The 21,085-nt window shown below is 43.7% G+C and overlaps 1 protein-coding gene across 4 annotated transcripts in view; it reads right to left on the bottom strand.

Moving 5' to 3' along the window:
* SETBP1 (SET binding protein 1) overlaps positions 1 to 21,085 on the bottom strand; it is a 333,388-nt gene that overhangs the window by 87,533 nt on the left and 224,770 nt on the right. For all 4 annotated transcript variants that reach the window (XM_087819069.1, XM_087819072.1, XM_087819070.1 and 1 more), the window contains one exon: positions 5,658 to 9,117. In XM_087819069.1, the coding sequence (XP_087675195.1) occupies positions 5,658 to 9,117 (3,460 nt within the window). The remainder of the gene's footprint in view (positions 1 to 5,657; positions 9,118 to 21,085) is intronic.

Here is a 21,085-nt window from a genome sequence, read left to right as displayed (position 1 = left end):
CATGCTCCAAAGGCAGAATGGCTGGATTTCTTATTTCAGTGTAGCTAAAGAGATGCTGTGAGTCTAAGTTTTTTGTTTTATTTTCTTTTTTCTTTTCCCATTGCCAGAAAGTTATGGGTCACAACATTTAATTTGATTAATTTCTGGTTTCCAAAAGGAAACCTTAGGAGGAACCTTGGGAGGCTCAATAAAATAAGTATGTGCAATTGTTAAGACAGGAAAGGAAAAAAAAATGACTTCCATCAGAGCCCACAAAGATTGTTTCCAGTCCCAAACATGGGTCCCCAGAGATAGCCTGGAAACCAAATTATTGTCAAAGAGATGCTTACCTTTTACAATAGCTCACAGCAAAAGAAAACATATAGCTTAACATCTCTCCCACGACTCACCCTTCTGATTTTTTTTTCTTTATTGTCTCTCACTCTTCCTTCCCATTTCCCTCTCCCAGATGCTACGCTTCTCTGTCTTCCCAGTCAGATCTCTTCTACCAATTAGTCACTTGACCTTCTTAAGACTCAATATGCTTGCCAGCAAAAGGTGTTTATGCTACATTATTAAGATTATTTTACTTCTGAGTCTAAATATAAATGCAAGCTTGTTCTATCTGCTCCCATACAGTTGGTCATTTCAGTATTCTGATCTGTTTGTTTCTAAGATGAAGACTTGCTTCAATCCACACATGGAGCAAGCTAATTTGTTGGTGGGAGCCAGGTATGAGAAGTTCTACCTTTTGAAAGGTGAGATCAAATGGCTAAGTGAAATGGCTGGAGCCAAAAATAAATGGGTTGATTCACACAGATTAATAGAGAGGGACCAGAGGGATGCGTTTGGACACTTAATTGAACAGCTAATTAATTGGCCACTGTGGCCAATAATTCAGGCATTTTCTTCCTACTTGCCCAATCTGGATGTGTCTGAGTATTTGTATTCAAATTCCTTTGTATAAATTAGAGACTTTTAGATTCCTAGACTATCAGGCCCAGTCAGAACTTTTACTCTCATAGTCTCACAGGGGAAAACTGAGAGTCAAAAAGATGAGGTCTTTCAGCTGGTTAGTGCAGGAGACGCAACTGGGGCAGGTACTCATGATCCGGCTAAACCACACGGCAGCCATTGGCTAATTAATCTTTCATTTCCTCCCACAGGATAACCCAGAATTCCACTTGGATTAAGGTTAAACAGTCTACACTTCATCAGCTTTCCATTTTTTACCCTTTCTTTTTTCCTGGTCTTAACTTTCTCCTCCCATGAGTCCGCTTATTCCTTCTATTCCATTTTTAGAAAACTCTCCTCACACATGTTTCTTTTGTATAGTTTTCATGGCATTTCATCCATGTGGTTAATTTCCTCATCTGAATGATTGCTTGGAGGAGGTTCTGTGTTATTTTTGGCTTGGGCACCCATTTCCTGTCGGTGAGTGACAACAGAGGCTGCCCCACAGAGCTGATAAGAGCGCTGGCGAAGGGCAAGACGAGCCACAAGGAGAAGTGGAGTCAGCCAGGCTCAAAGGACTCCAGATAACTTTAGGCAGGATTGTGATATCTGGGAGGTGAGCTAAGGATTTGTTCTTAGCAACCATTCATCATGAGGAGAGTACTTGACATTTGGGGGCTCAGAATGACTACCTGACTAATAATGACATTAGACTAAGAGGTAACACAACTGGATTAACTCTTCTCACTGTCTGTCCAACATCTGAAGGGAACCTGGACAGCAGTGGTCAAGATGTCTGAAGTTCCTGGCATGAACTAAGGTCAAAGTATGCAAAGATTGTTTCCAAGTGGTCTGCGCAAAAAGAACATCACTCACACTAGAGGCCTTTTCCACCGCCTTATGATAACTTGGCTTTGAGAGCATATCCTGACTATGTATTGTCAACCTTGGACAGGTCTGCTCTTCTTGGAATCTGCCGCATGTCAGAATGCACAGGATGGTGATGCCTGGTGGGAGAGAGGCGCTAAGGAGGGCTGATAATGCTTCTTCCAACTCTGAGAGTGTGTGGCTTACACCTTCCCACTATTGGTCCCTTATTTGGACCCAGGCAAGCATTTTTATAAATGGAGATTTAGAAAATAGGTCAAAAGAGCTACTGCCTTCTAAAACCAAAAGAACAGAAGGAGTAAAATACAGAAATAAGGTAAGGAATCTGTGTGGCTCCTAAGCTCTCGGTGTGTTGTAAGGGGGCTAACAGAACAAGGCATCCACCTGCTGGGGCAGGTGGATGAAGAACGAATAATTTTTCTAGCAGGAAAGAGAAAATGGAGTGCACAACTGTTGCTACTGCAAAATGAGGTCTCTATGCCTTATCTCCATAAAGGTAACGGTTTACATTTATATGGGACCTTGCATCAGCTCTGATCGCAGAGAGCGCTCAGAGTCCTCTCTGGATGCAGCTCCTAAATCTGGTCTTCAATAAGCTAAAGGATAGTATCTATATTTATGTCACATCTATTTTAGAGAAGACTAGCTCATGTGAAATAAGACACTGAGATGCTATAGCAATGAATCCAGGATGGAGAAGGAAAAGGTGAAAGGAGAGAAGTGGTGGGAAGGGCAGATGATTATTTCCTGTCATGACCCTCAGCATCATCTAGCCGAACAGACTCCTTGACCCACATAAAGTCTCTGAAAGATCTGAATGCCTCCAGGAACCTCAGTCTCTTCCTACCTGCCTCCCATCTTTCAATGGGAATTGTCACTCTCTGGAGTGTATTTCATTAAGGTGAACACTCTTCAGGGAATCTTGACAAACTCTGACACTGGGTTCTGAGTGTTCCCAAAGACATTTTTCCCCTGATGCTTTAGGGGTCGAGAAATAGAGGGGACATTTGGGATATAGGCAAGGAGAGGCCAAGGTAGGAAGGGAGAAGAATGATAGGGAATCTGGTCTGTTCCAGTACGATATTCAACATTATGTGTAGGGACAAAAAGCATAACTCATGTGGACATAGAAGCCACCAAGAATTATGATTCATTAAAATGTTGAGGAAAAAATAAACTCATATAACACAGAGATGGGCACAAAGCAGTGGCCACAATAACTCAGAGAACTGGATTTCAGCAAGGACAGAGGCGGAAGCTCTGTCCATGTACACAATTCCAGGCTGATATTTAGAAAAAGGCCAGAAGGAACCCTTCTTTATTGGTTGGGATTGAATAAAGAGACAGTTTCTTTTTAAATTATTCTCTTCTGCAACCATCACATAATCACTGTGCAGGTGTCTTAGAGGAAGGTATGTAAGCAGAGGGTAGATGGGATTCTGAGAGGAAGGTCGGTGATGGAATATAGAAGCAATGGGCTAGGGACAAGGACTTGTGTTCTAGACTTGGCCTTAATTAGTTGAGTGACATGATACTGAGCTGCTATGCAGGTCCCTGGGCTCAGAATCAACAGTGACAGCTTTCTGAACCTGGGTAGGCCTCCTGATCTCTGAGCCTCAGTGTCTTGATTTGTAGAACCAGAATGAAAATGCCTTTCTTCTAAAACTGCAAGAGGGGTGTTATGAAGATGTATTTGAAATGGCTTTAAGAACTAAAACATACTATATGAAAGAGGTGTGGCCTAACCCCTTAAGTTACAGATTGGCAGACTGCACCCATAAGGAACGAAATGTCACGCCTAAGGTCATGCAAGGAATTGCTAACAAAGTCAGGACCAGCCCCCAATGCTTAGGCTGAATCACCCAGCTTTCTTTCAGGACATGGTCATGATGCCTACTTTTTTCACCTCATGTGCTGGCTGGAAAACAAGTCAGATGGGCAGGGGGAGGAGAACTTCAAATAAAGTAATGACCACCATGTGAAAGCAAACACAAGGAAAAACTATGGCTAGAGTGAAAGCACCCTCAGAGACATACCCAGTGACTGCGAAATTTCAACCAGCACCCAGAAATATGGTCCAGCTACAAAAAATATCCCAGGGAGACTGCTGAGAAACCTAGTAAGGAACAATAGCAGGTGATAGCTTTTGAGAATCTTGCTCCTCAAGTCTATTAAGTTGGGAGTCTTGCTTGTATGTTCTCAGCAATAACACACCATCATTTTTCTAGCACAACAACATTAAGAGAATTTTAAAAAAAGAACACCCTCTGACCATAGCTAGTTTTGGTCCCGTCAATCAATTCCATCAGGCTCAAAGAGAAAGCAATAGTATTTCTCATGTGAAAGTTTGATCGAGCAACTCCTGCCCTAGTAGGCTTAACTTAGGCTTTCCACAAAAAGAACCCAAGCACCTTTAACAAAGCCTGATGGTGAGAAACGTGAAAAACCTAGATGAGCACATCCACTTTGGGCAGCCACGAAGTGTGGGCCGTTTATCGCCTGAGCAAATGCAGGGGCTGTGACTACTAATTGGTCTCTTCATTAACCAAGGAGAACATCTAGCACAGCCACTCACAAGCTAGTGGCAATTTAGGGCGATCTTTAAATGGCTTCTAACTCATATATTTCTTCCTGAAATCTGTCGGCCTAGAAAATGTCTCCAATTCTTCATGAATAGTCTGCCCTCCCCTTCACTAATTATGGACTCCCTGGGAAGGAAAAGAACAAGCATGGGGTACACATTATAAACAGAGGTGACACGCTACACCCAAATCCTGAACAGGGATAATTAGTCCTTTAAAACCAACCTTTGGCCAGGGGTTTTGTGCTATTTGGGGGCAAGGAGGATATGAGAAATCCTTTTAGCTTTGGCAGTTCCTAAGGAAGGAGTGTCTACTCTTTTCCTAGTAAATTACTGCTCCATTTTACAGGAGTCTTATCTATGTGATTTGTGAACAGGGACAAAGGGATACTTATGCAGAAGTGTGACTCTTCCAGGGCAAAGAAAGTCTATATAGGTGGGTAGGTTAGCAAGGAAATTCTGCCAGCAACTGATAAGGAATGAGCTCTTTGTAGTAGCAACCAATAGTTTAGAGATTAGGGTGCAAATCCCATTCCCAGTGGATGTGCCAAGAGACGCGGCAATAAGGTCCCTTTGGGGCTAGAAGGCTTGCAGCACCTCTCAACCAGGCTCTCGCCCTTTCTTCCAGTGAAATGACAGCCACGGCTTCACTCTGGGGGCTTGCCCAAGGCAGCTTATCAAATACCCATAAACAAAGAGAAAACAATATTGCCTGGGCCTATGGCTCCCTTATCAGGTAGACTTCAGGATTCATTTGTCATCAGCTTCCAATGGCTCAGCTGTAGACTTCTCAACCTAGGATGCGTGATCTCTAGAGAAAGCCCGTCAGATAAACTACATATTCATTCACATCCAGCATGGACACACTTGGGATCTTGTTGGTATTCTTACTGAGTTTTTAGAGTCTTTACCCAACTAGCGAACTGTACCATGTGATCCGACGAGAACGTAAGAAGAGCATGTTTAATCCAAAGCATGAAGGTAGTGTGTATGGCTGTAGTCCAGGTAGCTATTGGGGCTGCCTCCTGGCCCCCTGTTCTCAGGCAATGCCCCCAAGAGAGAGTAAAGACAGTAAATACCGAGTAACCAATGTATCAAACATGCGGCAGACTCCAACGTGCAAGGATGTTCCCGTGGTCCCTCCCTCTTTGCAAACTAGCGAATGCAGCGTGCCAAAGACGGCAGGCCTCTAAAGAGCACACCCTGGCAGCTAAGTGACAAGATGGTCCCGGTCTGAAGAAAAGCTTGGCCTTACCTGGAGATATGGAAGAGTCGTAAGAGCTTCTCTCTTTGCGGTTCATCTTGAAGGCTTGGATGTCTTTTTCCCTGTACGTCCCAAAGCCTTCATAGCTCCTCCTTTTACTCCCACTCATGTCACTGTCCCACTTGTCATTCGAAGGGTTCATCTCACTGAACACGTCCAGGCTCTCCGGTCTTGTGCTGCCACCATCCCCAACACTGCCCGAGTACCTTTTTGTGCATGAGTCCACAGGCTCACCGCTCAAGTCGCCTTTGTCCTTAGCTTGCGTCCAATGCTGGGCATCAGACAGTGACAGCGTAGACAGGGTGTCCACCTCAAAGCTGTTCTTAGAGGCTTTGTGGCTGGCCTCGCCGTGCTGGTGCTTCTGTTTCTCTTTATGTTTGCTCTTCTCGCTCAACAATGGCAGCTCTTTGTCTGTGCTGCTCAGCCGCTCGCTCAGGATGTGGCTGGAGAAGCCTGTGGCTTTGCCTGCAAAGAGACCACTCAGGTTGTCGTGGGTCCCCAGGAGCCGGTCTTCCTTGTGCTTATGCTTGTGTTTGTGTTTCCTCTTGTGGAGTCGACCGCTGGACAGACTGGCGCTGCCGACCTTGGGAGGATTCAGGGATGGCTGCATGTCACCGAGGCCCATGCCGACGGGTCCCTGCAGGTGTACTCCATGCTTTGCTTTATGCTTCGCTGTACCGGACATCTTCATGTGGGAGCTCGTGTGGAACTGAGGTGGTGGCACTGTCGGCCTCATGAACGGGGAAGCTGCTCCGAGCGTGTGCGACAGGTACAATGGAGCTGGGTACTGACTGTAATAACCAAGATTCATCATAGGCATTGATGTGTAAGGCATTCCATAGGGTGCATAGTAACTTCCACTGGGAATAGGGTAGCTGAACCCTTGTAAAAAAGGCACCTTTGTCATGGTGTCATTGGTTTTTGCAGGCCTACCACGCTTCTTCTTTGACTTCAAGTCTGAAGTCCTACGAAGATAGAGCAACGGGTCATACTGGATATATGGCACCGGGTAATAGTGATCAAAATTAATCCGAAAAATGCTGGGATACGGATTCTCGTGGTAAAAGGTGTAACTCCGGTGGGAGATCCTGAACACCTGGAACTTGGTGATGAGCTCTTCCAGGTCGGCTAGAAACTGGAGATCATCACGGTTTTGCAGGCTTTTCCGTTTCCTCTTGTGCTTTGGCTTCTTGAGGCTTTCGTGGGCCAGGAAGTTGTCTACAATGAGATGCTTCTGCCGGTGGCCATGCCGGTTCTTTGTGCTGGTGTCAGACGGAATGGCCTCCGGGTTGTCCAGGGAGCAGAAATCGAAAGAGTACCTCCGTCGGGATTCTGAACTCTTCTCTGCTTGGTCAGACGTGCTATTGTTGTCTGTCCCAATGCCACTGTCACTCGGGATCGTCTCCTCACTGTGCGACTCGCTCACAGGGGACAGTGTTATTTCCTTGAGTGACCCGATCTCGCAAAGGTGTGAAGGTGAGTTGGCCATCAGCCTGGGTGGAGACAGCTTCCAGGTTCCACTATGTATTCCCTTTTGGGTTTTGGTTGGAAGAGCACTGATGGGCTGGAGATTTGGCATAGTTTTCAACTCTGAAAAATTGGTTTCAGTGCTGGCGGGGCTCAGGCTGCCATTTGACCCACCTAACTGTGTTGAAAGTGGGTGCATAGTTGCTGGTGAAGACGCCACAAGTGACTGAAAGTTGGAAGGCACGGCTGGAACATCCGGCTGGCTAGAAACAGGCCTTGGGTGCTTGATGGCTGTTTTGGGTTCTTCGGATGGGGGTGGCAGCTCTGCTCTTGGCTTCCTGCCCCTCTTCTTGCCAATGTAGATGGTTCCCCTCTTGCTGACATTAATCTGCTTGCCCAGTTTGCTCTCAATTGCTGCTGCTGCAGGGCTGGTCTCCGGGGGAGCTTTAGCCTTCAGAGCAATGTTGCTGGAGCAGGACAAGATCTGGTTCAAGATATTTTTCCTCTTGAGTGTTTTCATCTTATTGATAGTTTTGATGGTCTTCTTATCCAATACTCCAAGCTTCCCAACTTTTTTGTGAAATTTCATCTCGCTCATGGGTTTGTCCTCTCCCGGTACCAGTTGGGCCAACTTAGCTAAACTGCGTCGTCTCTTTCTTTTCTTGGTGCCAGGAAACTCCCGGCTGATGGGACTGACCGGACTGGTGGAAGTCCCCTCATGAATCGTCTCAACCGTGAGCAAAGGCTGCTTCTTTGGTCGTCCCCGCTTCTTCTTGACCGGCGTGATCACAGTAAGACTGTCTGTGTTGGTGTAGAGAGGGCTGGATGGGGTGATGGGATACGCAGACGGCGGTTCCACCATCAGTTTGTCGGAGGTGGCCATGACTGCCTCCCGAAGCATACTGGTGGGTTTGGGTTTGCTGCAAGTCCATCTCCGTTTTGCAGCAAATTTTGGATGTTGGATTTCTGGCAGCTTTCTTGATGGAGAGTGATCTGTGCATGTGGGAGTCGTCATGACCATGGATGGCTTCCGTTGCTTTGACACACCTCCCGGGACAACTTTCTCGGCACTTCCACCCGTTTCAAGGCCAATGGAGGGGGACTCGCTCTCTATCATTTTACCCAACTTAGGGACACGGGGATCTTTCTTACTTCCTTCAGGGTTGGAAAGTATCCTGTTAACTACTTCACTGCTCATAGTGATTCCAGAAGCCAGAGCTTTCTCTGGCATGATCTTTTCCACCACTGCTTTGATGGACTGTCTCTTTTTCCTTTTATGACTGGTTGGATCTAGACAGGGTGCCTTGATAGGGATAGTAATCCGGACATGACTCGAGTCGTTTTCAGGATTACTGACGGAACTCACATTCTGCCTGGCTGGTGATGCCTCTTGGGCATGATCTGCAGAGTAGCCTTCCCTTTTCCCTTCTGTATTGTCAAATGCTTTCTGGGCATTCTTGACCCAGTCCAGGTCTGGGTTTGGTATGTTTTGACTTATCACATCTTTTTTACTGGACTTTTTCTTGCTGCTTATAGTAGGTGGTTCTGGGGGTTCCTTTGCTCCTCCCCCCTCTTGATCGACCAAGGGCTGAAGCCCATTGCACTCGGCAGAGCTGCTGGGTGGGGCTGGTGAGCTGTGGTTGCTTGGGGATGGAACCACACCTCCCAAAAGCAGATCTTTGCTGCTGTTGGACAACTGACTCCATGTGCTCCCTGCACTGCCTTTCTTACCCTGGGCCTTTGCAAAGGCAGCCACGGGCTCAAGAGCTGGGATCTTGCTGGTGCTTGCAGTCTCTCGGCCAGATTCTGGACTGATGAAGCAATTCTGAGTGGCAGGTCCACTGTCAGAGTTGGTGGACCAGTCCATGTGGTTCTGGCTGCTGCTTTTTTGCTGGTGCTTTGGTTTTAAGGTGTCACCGGTGAAGTCTTGTGGGAGGCCTGGGTCATAATGGAGAGCTGAGTGTTTCTGTGGCCGCTCGTAAGCCTAAAGGTGGGCAGAGTGGAGAGGGAGAGAGAGAGAAACAAAGATGAGCAATTTGGAGCTATTTACAATTTAACTTGAAAAAGCTTAATGATGTGAAAGTTGGAAACAGCCACCTTTAATTCCAGAATGCTTTATGGAGGGTTTTTCAATTGCAGTAGTAAAAATATGATGCACTGATTTTGAACATTAATAAGGATGCTTTAATCATGTCTCCCCTGCCCTCCAAATGACAGGAAACTTAACCTAATTTTGTTAAATGCAATCTGAGAATATAACCTATTTAGAGAGAGGAGAGGACCTGAAGGTCATTGAGCTCAATGCCTATATTTTACAAATGAGGAACTTGAAACTTCAACACGAGAGTCCTGCCCAAGGTGGCAGTGTCCAGGGGAGAATCTGAGCTTCCCTATACCCTGTGGGGTTTTTTGCCCAGTGTTGAGAGAGCTGCCTCTTATATCTGCCCTGGCTTCTCCTCAGATGCATGGCTTTCCCTTGCTGCCTCTGGTTGCAGTCCATTTCTGTGTGTGCTTCATCCTGAATTTCAACATCTCTGCACTCAAACAAGTAGCTCATTAGAAAGCACTGGGAAAGGGCAAAGCAGCACACGCTGAGGAATTCAGGGGGAAGTTTGAAGACTGAGTGGGGGAAGCGGGCCGGCCAAAGGCTTGGAGAAAAAACGGAAGAGCCTTCAAACCTTTGCTGGCTCCAGGAGTGGGGCTGCGTTTGGGAGTGAGTCCTCTGAGGTGTCCTTAAGACCACATTAGGCAGTGACTGCTCTCTTGAGGAAACTCTTGGATACTCTCAAAAGGAACCTTGAGTCTCCTGAACAAATGTGCCAGGAAAAAATCATTATCATTCAAGATCACACCTCTGAACTTGTCAGCTGTGGTTTCCCCTACATTGATTTTAAATGAATGTCTTCAGACTCCGGCACCTTCCTTAGGGAAAGCAGGACCCGAGCTAGGGGCCAAGCATAACTAGTGTCTATAAAAGCATAAAGGGAACGGATAGCGAACACATCATTTGGAGGTATTAAGACTAGTTTTAATATAGAGATGCTTGAATTGTTCCAGGTAGAGTTCAAGCCACACTCCCAATACAAAGCAGCATTCCTCAAAGCTTATTATATGTCCTGTTTTACTCACAGAGTAGTAAACTTACAGCATGCATTACCCTAACATTTGCTAAGGAAGGGAAAATGTTAGTAAATTAAAGAAAGCTTTGGATAATATCGCCACTGAGAAGTATATGATGATTGGCATACAGAATTTAGGAGGCTTTAACCTGTAATATGTATCTGCCTGCCTGTCTGTCTTTCTTTCTGTCTATCTACCTACCTGTCATCATCTGCCTATATCTATTTGCCACTGATGCTTTAGGATTTATGTTTTATTTGAAAACACTTCTACGGTCCCTGTTAAGAGTCAAAGCACAGATGTCAGGAAGCATCACAGGTAAAATTTAATGGAGTAAAATTAACCAGAGTTTCCGTCATACGAGTTCCTGGAATCCCTAGGCTTAGTTTCTGCTTCCCTGATTTTATGAAACCCTGTTTATATTTCTAATACTGGACTATATTTCTTAACATGAGGGAGTCTCTTCAAGCTAAGCCTATAAGTACCCAGAAGAAAACTAAGAATTTATTGAACTTTTTGTGTACCATGTAGTTAATAGTAGCTATACCACCACATCATCAACATCTAAAGAACTAAGCCTGTCAGCCTGTCCTTTGACTCAATTTACTAAGTACTACTGTTGTGGACATAGGCTGCTATCCCATTTTTTGGGGAAATAAATATAGAAATCTTATTCACAGCATAAAATATTAAATGGCACCCACTTATCTGTTGCCTATCAGGGCTTTGTTACCTCCTCGATTACGCTTTGGCTTTTAGTTGTACACTGTGTATACTCACAGGATGGCAGGTCCACGAGAGGATTTAAAGGTAAAGTTTCCCACTCATAAGGTGATGATATAGTTGATTACTGATCCTACAACATTTTTGATAGTGGTGGCACTTATTAAAAATTATAGTGAGACAAAAGGTGTAAGTTATTGCTTTAGACTTGAGTAAAACAGGACTTAGTGTCCCTTTCCCTTTCTTCTACCTTCTGCCACCAACCCCCTCAGCTTTTTGAGATCAGGACACTGAAGTCACAGAGGGGCTTCACATTGATGCTAGAATCTGGTCACTGATTCCCACCACTGTTCCTCTATTGCCTCATCTTCTTATTCATCTTCCTATTTGCGGTATTTAGCGGAGTACTTACTTAACTCATATATATATATCTACACACACATATATATATATGTATATATTATTTATTTCAGAGAGAGGAAAGGAGAAGGAGAGAGAGAAACATCAATAATGAGTCATGATTGGCTGCCTCCTATACGCCCCCTGCTGGGGATCGAGCCTGAAACCGGGCATGTGCCCTGACTGGGAATCGAACCTTGATCTCCTGGATCCTAGGTCGATGCTCAACTGCTGAGCCCCGCCGGTTGGGCTTAATTAACTCTTTATCTTTTAATCTCAGCTGAATCCTAGGCAGCCCCCTACCTTATAGAAAAGCTCCTATTGTAGGTTTTTATAATAAAACCATGGATCTCATCTTTCTTGTACTTATCACGGTTTTCATTCCACATTCAATTGGCAGACTAACTGAATTAAAGCCTGTCTCCCTTCCTATCCTGTATACACACCATCACAGAGGTACCAAGCACAGTGCCTGGCAAGTAGAAGGCATTCAATAAACATTTATTGAATAAATAAGGGAACATACATTTTACTATGGGTATTTCATTTTGTCAACAGTGAGATTAATGACCTGTGTACTATAACATATTGTCTGCAAACATAATGACCCCTCCAGCCTAACTTTTTATGCCATTCCTTCTGCATGAACCACTGTCTATCATAAGGGTTGTGACATCTATCGCAACTCATTTGTGTCCTTTTCTCTCTCCCTTTCATAGATTGTAAGTACTTTGATGTCAGAGGCTCTCTCATTTATCTTTTTATCCTCAGTGCCTACTACAAAGCAAATCACCCAGAAAGTTCCAAATAACTGTTTGTTGAATGAATAAACAAAAGAATATCTGAGCTGCCTACTACCATGACAATATATAGCTGCACACAAAAGACAACAAACCACCCATCACTTGTTTGGCCATGGCTCATAACGAAACTGGACTGCTCAAATGTATTAGGTGTTGAACAAAGAATCTCGAATACTAAGGACTAAAGGAACTTGCAAGGTAACTCCCCTTCAGTGCAATTTTTACTGTTAGTCCCCCCACGTCTCGTTAATTGTTTCACTTTCCATTTAACTCTGCGTTTGGGGAAGGCCATGTGGCTGTCAGGAGGAGGGATTTAGTTCTCACAGTGGAAAGGTGGGGCCCGCTCACTTACACCCAGGGCAGGCCAGCTGAAAGTGATGCAGTTAAGCATGCCTGCTTCCCAGGGCTTCCATCTGGATGCTGCCTGATCCCATTGTTGCATCCTATCAGCTGCAATTTGCCCTGCTGGGCGAGCCAGGCAATCAAAGGGCAGGGTGGACAAATGCGAGGCCCAACAAAGGATCAGGAGTAATGGGGGGGAATGGTGCTTTAAACCCTGCACAGTGAAGGGGCAAAGAAGACCTAGAGGAAAGGGGGTGCTTTCTAAGGGTCTGGCAGAACAAGGCTTTCCTCTAGCAGTGGCTGATGGCTATATCCCGTTGCATTTCAAGAAATCCCACTTCTTCATCTGTCAGCCATGACATATTATACACACAATGGTGAGGCTGTCAGTTCCAATATGCCCTTCACTGAGATTGAGCACTTACTCCACTGAGACTGAGACGGACGTGGCAAACCAGGCCCCGAGCGAGTGCAATGCTGGGGCGAGTGGGAGAAGCACTGGCTCTCCCTCCTACCCTCCTCCAGCGGTTTGGGGATGTGATTCCCTATGGGGGTCTTTGACTGGGGGCTTGAGTAACCACACGGTGCAGGTTTCCACTTCCCTTCAGATTATGAACTTTTCTGAATCTTTTAAGGCCTTTATACCACCCTCAGCCCTAAGCAGGGCCATCTCCTGAAATGGTTAACAAATAAAGGAAGAACTGGTGATATTCTACATTTTGGGCCAGTTATTTTTGTGGAAAACTCTTAATACCCACTAAGCTCAGCATGTGTCTTGGCTGTACCCCCACCCCCATGAATGGACTGTTTGTGGAACTCACAGTCACTTTGAAGGTGTGGCTCACTTTTATAAGAACAGTGCTTTCCATGCACATTGAGCCCAGGCCAAATGTTCAGCAGTGAAACACCATTTTGAAAACACTGGACAGATTTCTCTCAGAAAGGCTGTGTATCTGGAAGCAAATCTTTTGGTCACGCGAGGAATTCTTTTGGGGAGTAGATCTCTTTCCCCACAAACGATGTATAAATCAGACACAATTAAATTCTGTACAAGTCAGATTTCTTTTTAAAAAGCACTTTATTTTCATTTAATTTTTAAAATGAGCATTAGCTCACTGCATAAAAACTTAAAGACCCATAAAAGCGGGAAGAAAACCAGTCCCTCAGCCTTATCTCAGGCTTATCTAAAAAGCGAGGGTTGTCTAAACGAGAGAAGATAGCAACTTGGGTCTGAGAAAAATCATATAACTCATCAAAAATGAAGTATGACTTTGTGGGAGATAAACCACTCTTTTGGGTTAGCTGTCTTCATGCTGCTTTCTGCTGACTTCAATAATTTAAATTTATTCTATGTGAGATATTTTGCTTTGCATGAGCAGAAAAAGAAGTCTGGGTATGAAGAAGAGAGGGAGCTTTAGTTCTTAATTTGGCACTTGGTGCTTCTCAGGATGTGGTACTGGGATCGCTGTACCAGAATCACCTAAGGCTCTGGTTATTAATACAGATTCCCTGGCCCGGGGTCAATCCTCTAAAGCGGGGACCAAGGAATGTGCATTTTTATATGTTCCCCAGATCATTCTTATGTACAATCAAGCTTTAAAGCCACTGATCTAATGTTTTAACACAATAATTCCTCTGGGGTGGAGCTCTTCTGTGGTTGCTATGACATTCACAGCACTTTTTGGTGGTAAATATGCAGAGCAAACCACCATAGGCCTGTTAGGATATGCAGTTTGGCACCATGGAGCATTCCTGCTTTGCTCTCTGATCTCTTTGTAATTTAAATAGTAAGAAACTCTAACATGGCCCCTTGGTTAGGTACTCCAAGTGCACTGCAAGTCGAGGTGGACAGAAGAGTCATGATAAGGATGGATGGGAATACTGTCCTCTCAAAGGGACTAGGCATGCAGGTGTTCATGACCTCCAGCCCTGGGTTTCCTATTTCCCCAATTTATACAGGCCAATCCCTAGACCTCTGGAGTACCCTGGCATTCATCCCGGAGGCTTGAAGTGAGTGCTCAAGCCTGAGCAAGAGCTGAATGTGGGAGACAAGGATGGCAACCATTAAGTGTCTGATTGAAGGTTCTCAACGCTGGCTGCATGTTAGAATAATCCAGGAAGCTTTGTAAAGTACACCATACCTGGGATCTGACGCAGACCAATTAACATTCTAAAACTGGGGCCTGAACAGTAGTACTTTTTTTCAAAGCTCTCATTTATCCCAATGAGAAGACAGAGTTGAGAACCACTGGATTATGTCAAAGACAGGGGTCTGGGTAAGGGACTAAAGAGGCTCTGATGTTATCAGGAGATGTTCCAGCTCAGTGGTTTTCAAATGTGTTCCACAGAGTCCTAGGATTTTTTAAAGACCTTTCTGGACTGTATCCAGTAGATTGGGCAAGAGGGACATTCCAGACCATTCTTTTAACCCCCAAATGAACAGAAAAGCCTTATAAAGGATTTCATTGAACAAAAGGGAGGTAGGGAGAGATGCTTCTGTCACCTAAGGAAAGATTTTGAAAATCACCATTTAGGCTCATGTATAGGAGGAATGCACATGCCAGCTGTCACTGAACTTACCTCTAAACATTTTCAATCCAGTTTATTCCTGCATTTGCTAATGGTAGGTATAGAGGAATGCCACCAAATACCCTCTTTGAACCAAGGCTTTATGATCCTCTGATTCCACAGAATTCCATGAATGTTTGTGTCCCTTCAAAGCCCATATGTTGAAGTCCTAAACCCCAACGTGATGATCTTAGGAAGTGGGCTCTTTGGGAGTACAATGTGATTAGGTCATGAAGGTGGAACCTTTGTGATTGGGGTCAATGCTCATATAATAAAAGAGACCCCAGTGCTCTCTTGTCCTTCACTGTATGAAGACACAGAGAAGATGGCCATTCACGAACCAGGAAGCAGGCCGTCACCATTCACTGAGCTTGCTGACACCTTGACCTTAGACTTCTCAGCCTCCAAAACTGGGAGAAATAGATTGCTCTTTTTTTTTTTTTAATGTCACCCAGTCTATGGTATTCAAACTAAGACAATGGGACACAGAAAAGCTACCCAGCTTCTAAATTAAGTTTCCAATTACATATACACAGTGAATGTCTCCTCATTTCCTGTCACATGAATTGCCCTGGAAAGTCACCTTGATGTGGTTCCCACAGGAAACATTCCTTATTTGCTGTCTGGGGGCTGTGAGTGATACTAAAGTACTCCTTTTACTGGGGGTGATAACAGCTCGTGCAAAGCCAGAGACCACTGTCATATGTTTCCCTGAGTACACAGTGAATCTGCATATTAAAAATGATCACCAACTTGGGTCCAGCCGTAATGGAATTAATAGGCACTAGATTTAACCTTTCTATGGAAATATAAAATTGAAAAAAATAAATAAAGCAGCTGTTTTCATGCATTAGGCAACAGACAATATAGACTGTGAATTTTTGAGAAAAAGGAAACTCATAAGGTTCCACAGTGTCCTTAGTTTTCTGCCTGGGGTATTTTTTTAAACCTGGGCACAGGGAAGTGCTGTGATTTCACTGAATGGAAGAAACGGAGATCAGAGTTTGGGGTTCCTGAGGGGACTGGAATTTGGGGGAAAGGGTACCTGGGAAGAGGGAGCTATATAGAAAAGAAATCCTAGAAACTTATGTCTTTGGCCAAATTTTAATCTGTACTTGAGGATAAGATTCCATGAAGTCTAGCATAGACTTGCTACTAGGGGGCTATAAGAAGAGCATAGAGTCCTGAGGCCACATAATATCAGGCAATGTTGGATTTCTGACTAGCCAGAGTATGGCGGCTTTAATGACTATCTCAGATACTACGTTGATCTCCCATTACTAGTATTCATTAAGAGCAGAATGACTCTAGCTCTAGAATAAAATCTACTCTAGTTTCTCTCTAACAAAGACTAAAAAGAGTCCACAACAGGGTAAAGCTAATCTGTCAGTAAATTAACTACTTCTCAGAACAAAAGCCAAACTCTTTAAAGGAAAACAACAAAATCCAGAATTTCTGCAATGTAGTGTCCACAATGTCAGGGACACAATAAACAATTCATTTGATAAACGAAAAAAATAGGCAAATATGATCTATAACAAGGAGAGTAGATACAGATCCAAGGCCCTCAAACAGCCATGTGAAAATGTTTGGGTATTTAAAAGAAAAGATGGGCATAACTGAGGAACATAACAAAATGAAAATTCTAAATCAGAAAAAATGTAATGTCTGAAATGAAATATCATTTAATATTATGTCATTTAATAGTATCCCTGGATGGGCTTAACAGCTTATAGGACATTGCAGAAGGGAAGTTCAGTGAACATGAAGAGAAGATAGTAGACACTGTCCAAACTGAGAGAAGGGAAAGAAAGATTTAAAAAACCCAGCACTTTAGTGACATATGGAAGAGTATCAAGCATTCTAACATACATATAATTAGAATCCCAGAAGTAGAGGAGAGAGAATAGTGCATGTAGATTCACATAGCTAAGCAGCTCAACAAATCCCGAGCAAAATAAACCCACATAAAACCCACATCTGGGCACACTGTAAACAAACTGATGAAAACCAAAGATAAAGAAACAATTTTAAAAGCAGCCAGATACATTATTTATTTAAAAAATAGTGACAAAAATAATGTCTGACTTTTCATCAATAAAAGCCAGAAGACAATGAAATAATACCTTTAAAGTACTGAAATAAAAATAAAGTCAACTTAAATTTCTATATCCTATGAAAACATCCTTCAAAAATGAAGGCAAAATAAAGATATTTTTAGATAAATAAAAACTCAGAGAATTCACTGCTGGCAGACCTGAATTGCTAGAAATGCAAAAGGAAGTTCTTTAGGCTATAGGGAAATACCAGGTGGAAATTTAGATCTACATGATCAAATGAAGAATGTGGAAATGGCAAATGTGTGGGCATATATACAACTGTATTCTTGGTCTTAAGATCTTCAAATGCCATCTGACTGCTTGAAACAGAAATAATAACAATGTATCATGTAGCTTATGACATTTGTAGAAATAAAATGTACAAAAATAAAATAGAGCAAGAGGCTGATATTTGTAAGGTGCTTACATTTGAAGGGATATAATATTAGTTCTAAGTAGACTGAGATACTTTAAAGATGAATATTGTAATTTCTAAAAGTAATAGTGGTATATCTAAAATGCCATCAGAAGGAAACAAGAATACAAAAAAAAATAGCTTACTGAATCCAAAAGAAGGCAGAAAATGAGAAAAAGAATGAAGATAGATGGGACAAATGGAAAATACACAATAAGATGGTCAACTTAAACTCAGTGACACCAGTAATTACATTAACTATCTATATACTAGACGCTCTAAAACAAAACAGCAACAACAAAAGCAGGGGGTAGGTTGTCAGACTGAATTAAGAAGTAAGACCCAACTGTATGGTGTTTACAAGAGATACACTTTAAATATAAAGACTCAGATGGTTTAAAAGTGAAAGGATGAAACAAGATATACCACAGGACACGAAGCATGAGAACGCTGGACTGACTAAATTAATATAATGCAAAACAGGCTTCAGAACAAACAGGCCTACCAGGAATAATTTAGGGACATTTCAAAATGATAAGAGTCAATTCATCAAGAAGAGACCATAATCCTACATTTGTTTGCACCTCATAACAGGACTTCATATATATGAAACAAAAACTAAGAGAATTGAAGGAAGAGAGACAACTCGGCAATTAAAGGGATTTTAGCACTCCTCTCCTGGTAACTTCTAGAACAAATTGATTAACAAAAAAAAAGGCGAAAAATTATACAAACGATTTGAACAATACTCTCAACCAAATTAACTTCACCCAGTTGCAAAATACCTTCACCGAAATATGTTGGGTCACAAAGCAAGCAGAAACGACCAGTGGGCACGTGTCAATGTCCTCAAACATTATTTGTCATCAGGGAAATGCTGACTAAAACCACAATGAGATATTACTACATATCTAGTAGGATGGCTGATATTAAAAAGATAAAGGAACAACAACAAACAAGTGTTGATAAAGACATGGGGAAGCTGAAACCCATTGCTTGAGGGAATGCAAAATGGTAGCACTTTGGCAGATATTCTGACTATGCCTTTTAAAGCTAAACATACCCTCTGACCCAGCAATTCCACTGATGCGTGTTTACCCAAGACAGGTGAAAACATGCATCCACAAGCAGACTTTTATAGAGACTTCAGAACAGCTCATTTAGAGGAGAAATCACCAGGAAACAGCTCAAATATCCATCAAAGGTGGAGCACACAAACTCTTGAATAAGAACAAAGGATGGGCATATAACGCACGCACAAGACCATGCTGTGTGAGAGAAACCAGAGCCCCCAAAGTACATACTGTAGGATTCAATTTATATGAAGTCCTAGAACAGCTAAAACTAATCTGCTAGGAGAGAAATCAGAAAAGTGGTTACTTATAGGGTGAGGTGGGATGGAAAGGCTCAGGAAGGAGGTCTCTGGGGGCAATAAACATGTTTTGCATCCTAATAGGAATCTGAGTTACATAGCTGTATACATTTGCCAAAACTCTTTTAACTGTAAACTTAAGATCTATATATTTCATTATATGTAAATTTTACCTCAATTATATAAAAAAGGAGAGGAAATGCATCAAACAATAGTTACTAATAACCCCCTAGATCCAACACACACACACACACATCCAAACCACTCTGCCATACTTAGGGACATTTTTTTCCCAGTGAACACCTAAGGCAGCCAGAAACTCATTGTCTCCCTTCCCCCAGTCTCCATTTTCCTCCCTGCACAGGAACGGCTGACTGAGCTGATCCCCAAACAATGGAGCCTGAATCACAGAGGCAGGTGCTTGTGGCTTCTGCAGGGCCCATCTTGCCTTTTCTGGTTCTTGGCGGCATCCCTGACCTGGCACAACAGGTAGAGAGGTGAGGCCCACCTCCACGCCAGCCACAGATCCACCTCGTTTGAGGTAAGGAAGGAAGCTTGACAAGAACCTGCTCACAAATCAAAGATAATGCTGCCCCGCCTCCTCGGTAAATCATGTGAGATCCATCTGGGTAATGACTCCTCCAGTGTAATTCCCTATTAAGAGGCTTTATCTGGAGAGATAAGCAGCTGGTTTCCGTGTCACTAATTGCTGTCTGCTGTGATTTTAAAACATCTGCACCATTGTGCTCTTCATTTTCATATTCTAATCATCCTGAAACTTGAAAAAGGTACATCATTGATTGTTTCTATGGGTTAATTAGTACACAGTCTCCTTGTAGAGACAATTTAGGGGCAGCCAGAACCTCAATCAGGAAGTTTGTTTTAAAAATTAATAACATCGGCAGTGGCTGGAGGGACTGTCGTGTTCAGGGACATAGCAGGACTCTCCTGGTGGGAAAGCCACCCTTTGTTATGCTGTACAGAGGGGGATGCCAGCAGGGCAGGGGGCAAGAGAGTGGGGGTAGTGGCAAGATGGATGCAGGGACACAGGACCTGGCTTGGTCCCCAGTGGACATGACCGCTGTCTCTGCTGCCTTCCTCCCCTGCTGTCTTCCTCCCCCTCTTCCAACTAGCCAGAGTCCCTTTCCCTGTCAGCACAAATCAGGACTTTGATGAGGACTGACCAAAATATCTGGAGGTGAGTGGAATTTGTCAAAGCAATAAGAGCGTGGGAGATCATTTCATACTTGCATTGTGCCTCTCCCCACCTCAACAATGGGAGGCGGGTGAAGAGAGGGGACTGGAGTATAAATGAAAAAGCTGGACCACATAGCACAGTGACATTGGAACCCATCCCTTCTTAAACTTAAATTGCACATGATTCACCTGGGGATCCTGTGAAAATGCAGATTCTGATAGAGGAGGTCTGTGGTGGGGCGGGCATTCTGCATTTCTACAGGCTCCCAAGTGCGGTCCAAGGTCAACCATTTGAGATGCACTGGCCCAGGCCCTCTTTTGCAAGCCCTCCACCCATGTCACTATTCCTGAGATCCAAGGGTTGGGAGGGAGGCTTGGGTTCTGTGCTGGGGTTTGAATCCCAGCTCCATAATTAAGGGGACTAGCCACATGACCTCTGCATCTTAGCTTCCTCTTTGGGAAAGTAATAGCAGTGCTCACATCCAAGGGAAGTTGGAAGGATTAGAAGCTGATGAGAGTAAAGTATTTAACACAGTGCCTGTCCCAGAGTAGTCAATGTATAAATATAGCTATTACACTTATGCATTTGTCAGTAAACCGCTCTTCTGAAAAGCAACATCCACCAGAAATAGGGGATGGGGCAGATCCATTAACCAGGGAGAGTCCCACTGAAGTTCAGATGGTGGTTTCTTGCCTATGAACCATTCAGAGGGCCTGGTGGCCACAGTCTGTGGCTGCTCCCACCCTCAACCTAGCCCAATGTTCAGAGCTCAAGGTCTTTCTTCATGGTCTCCTGGGAGCTACTTGACGATATGCAGTACTGGGAGCTCACTTCTGCACAAAATGCATTCTTCTTTCTATGAGAGTGCTTTCCTACCTTTCCTATTTTGCGCTGAAGTCTATCTGCCCTTGGA

The sequence above is a fragment of the Miniopterus natalensis genome, chromosome 7 (genome assembly GCF_054644295.1).
Source record: "Miniopterus natalensis isolate mMinNat1 chromosome 7, mMinNat1.hap1, whole genome shotgun sequence".
NCBI classification, from domain to species: Eukaryota; Metazoa; Chordata; class Mammalia; order Chiroptera; family Miniopteridae; genus Miniopterus; species Miniopterus natalensis.
This window is presented reverse-complemented; position numbering and strand designations above follow the sequence as displayed.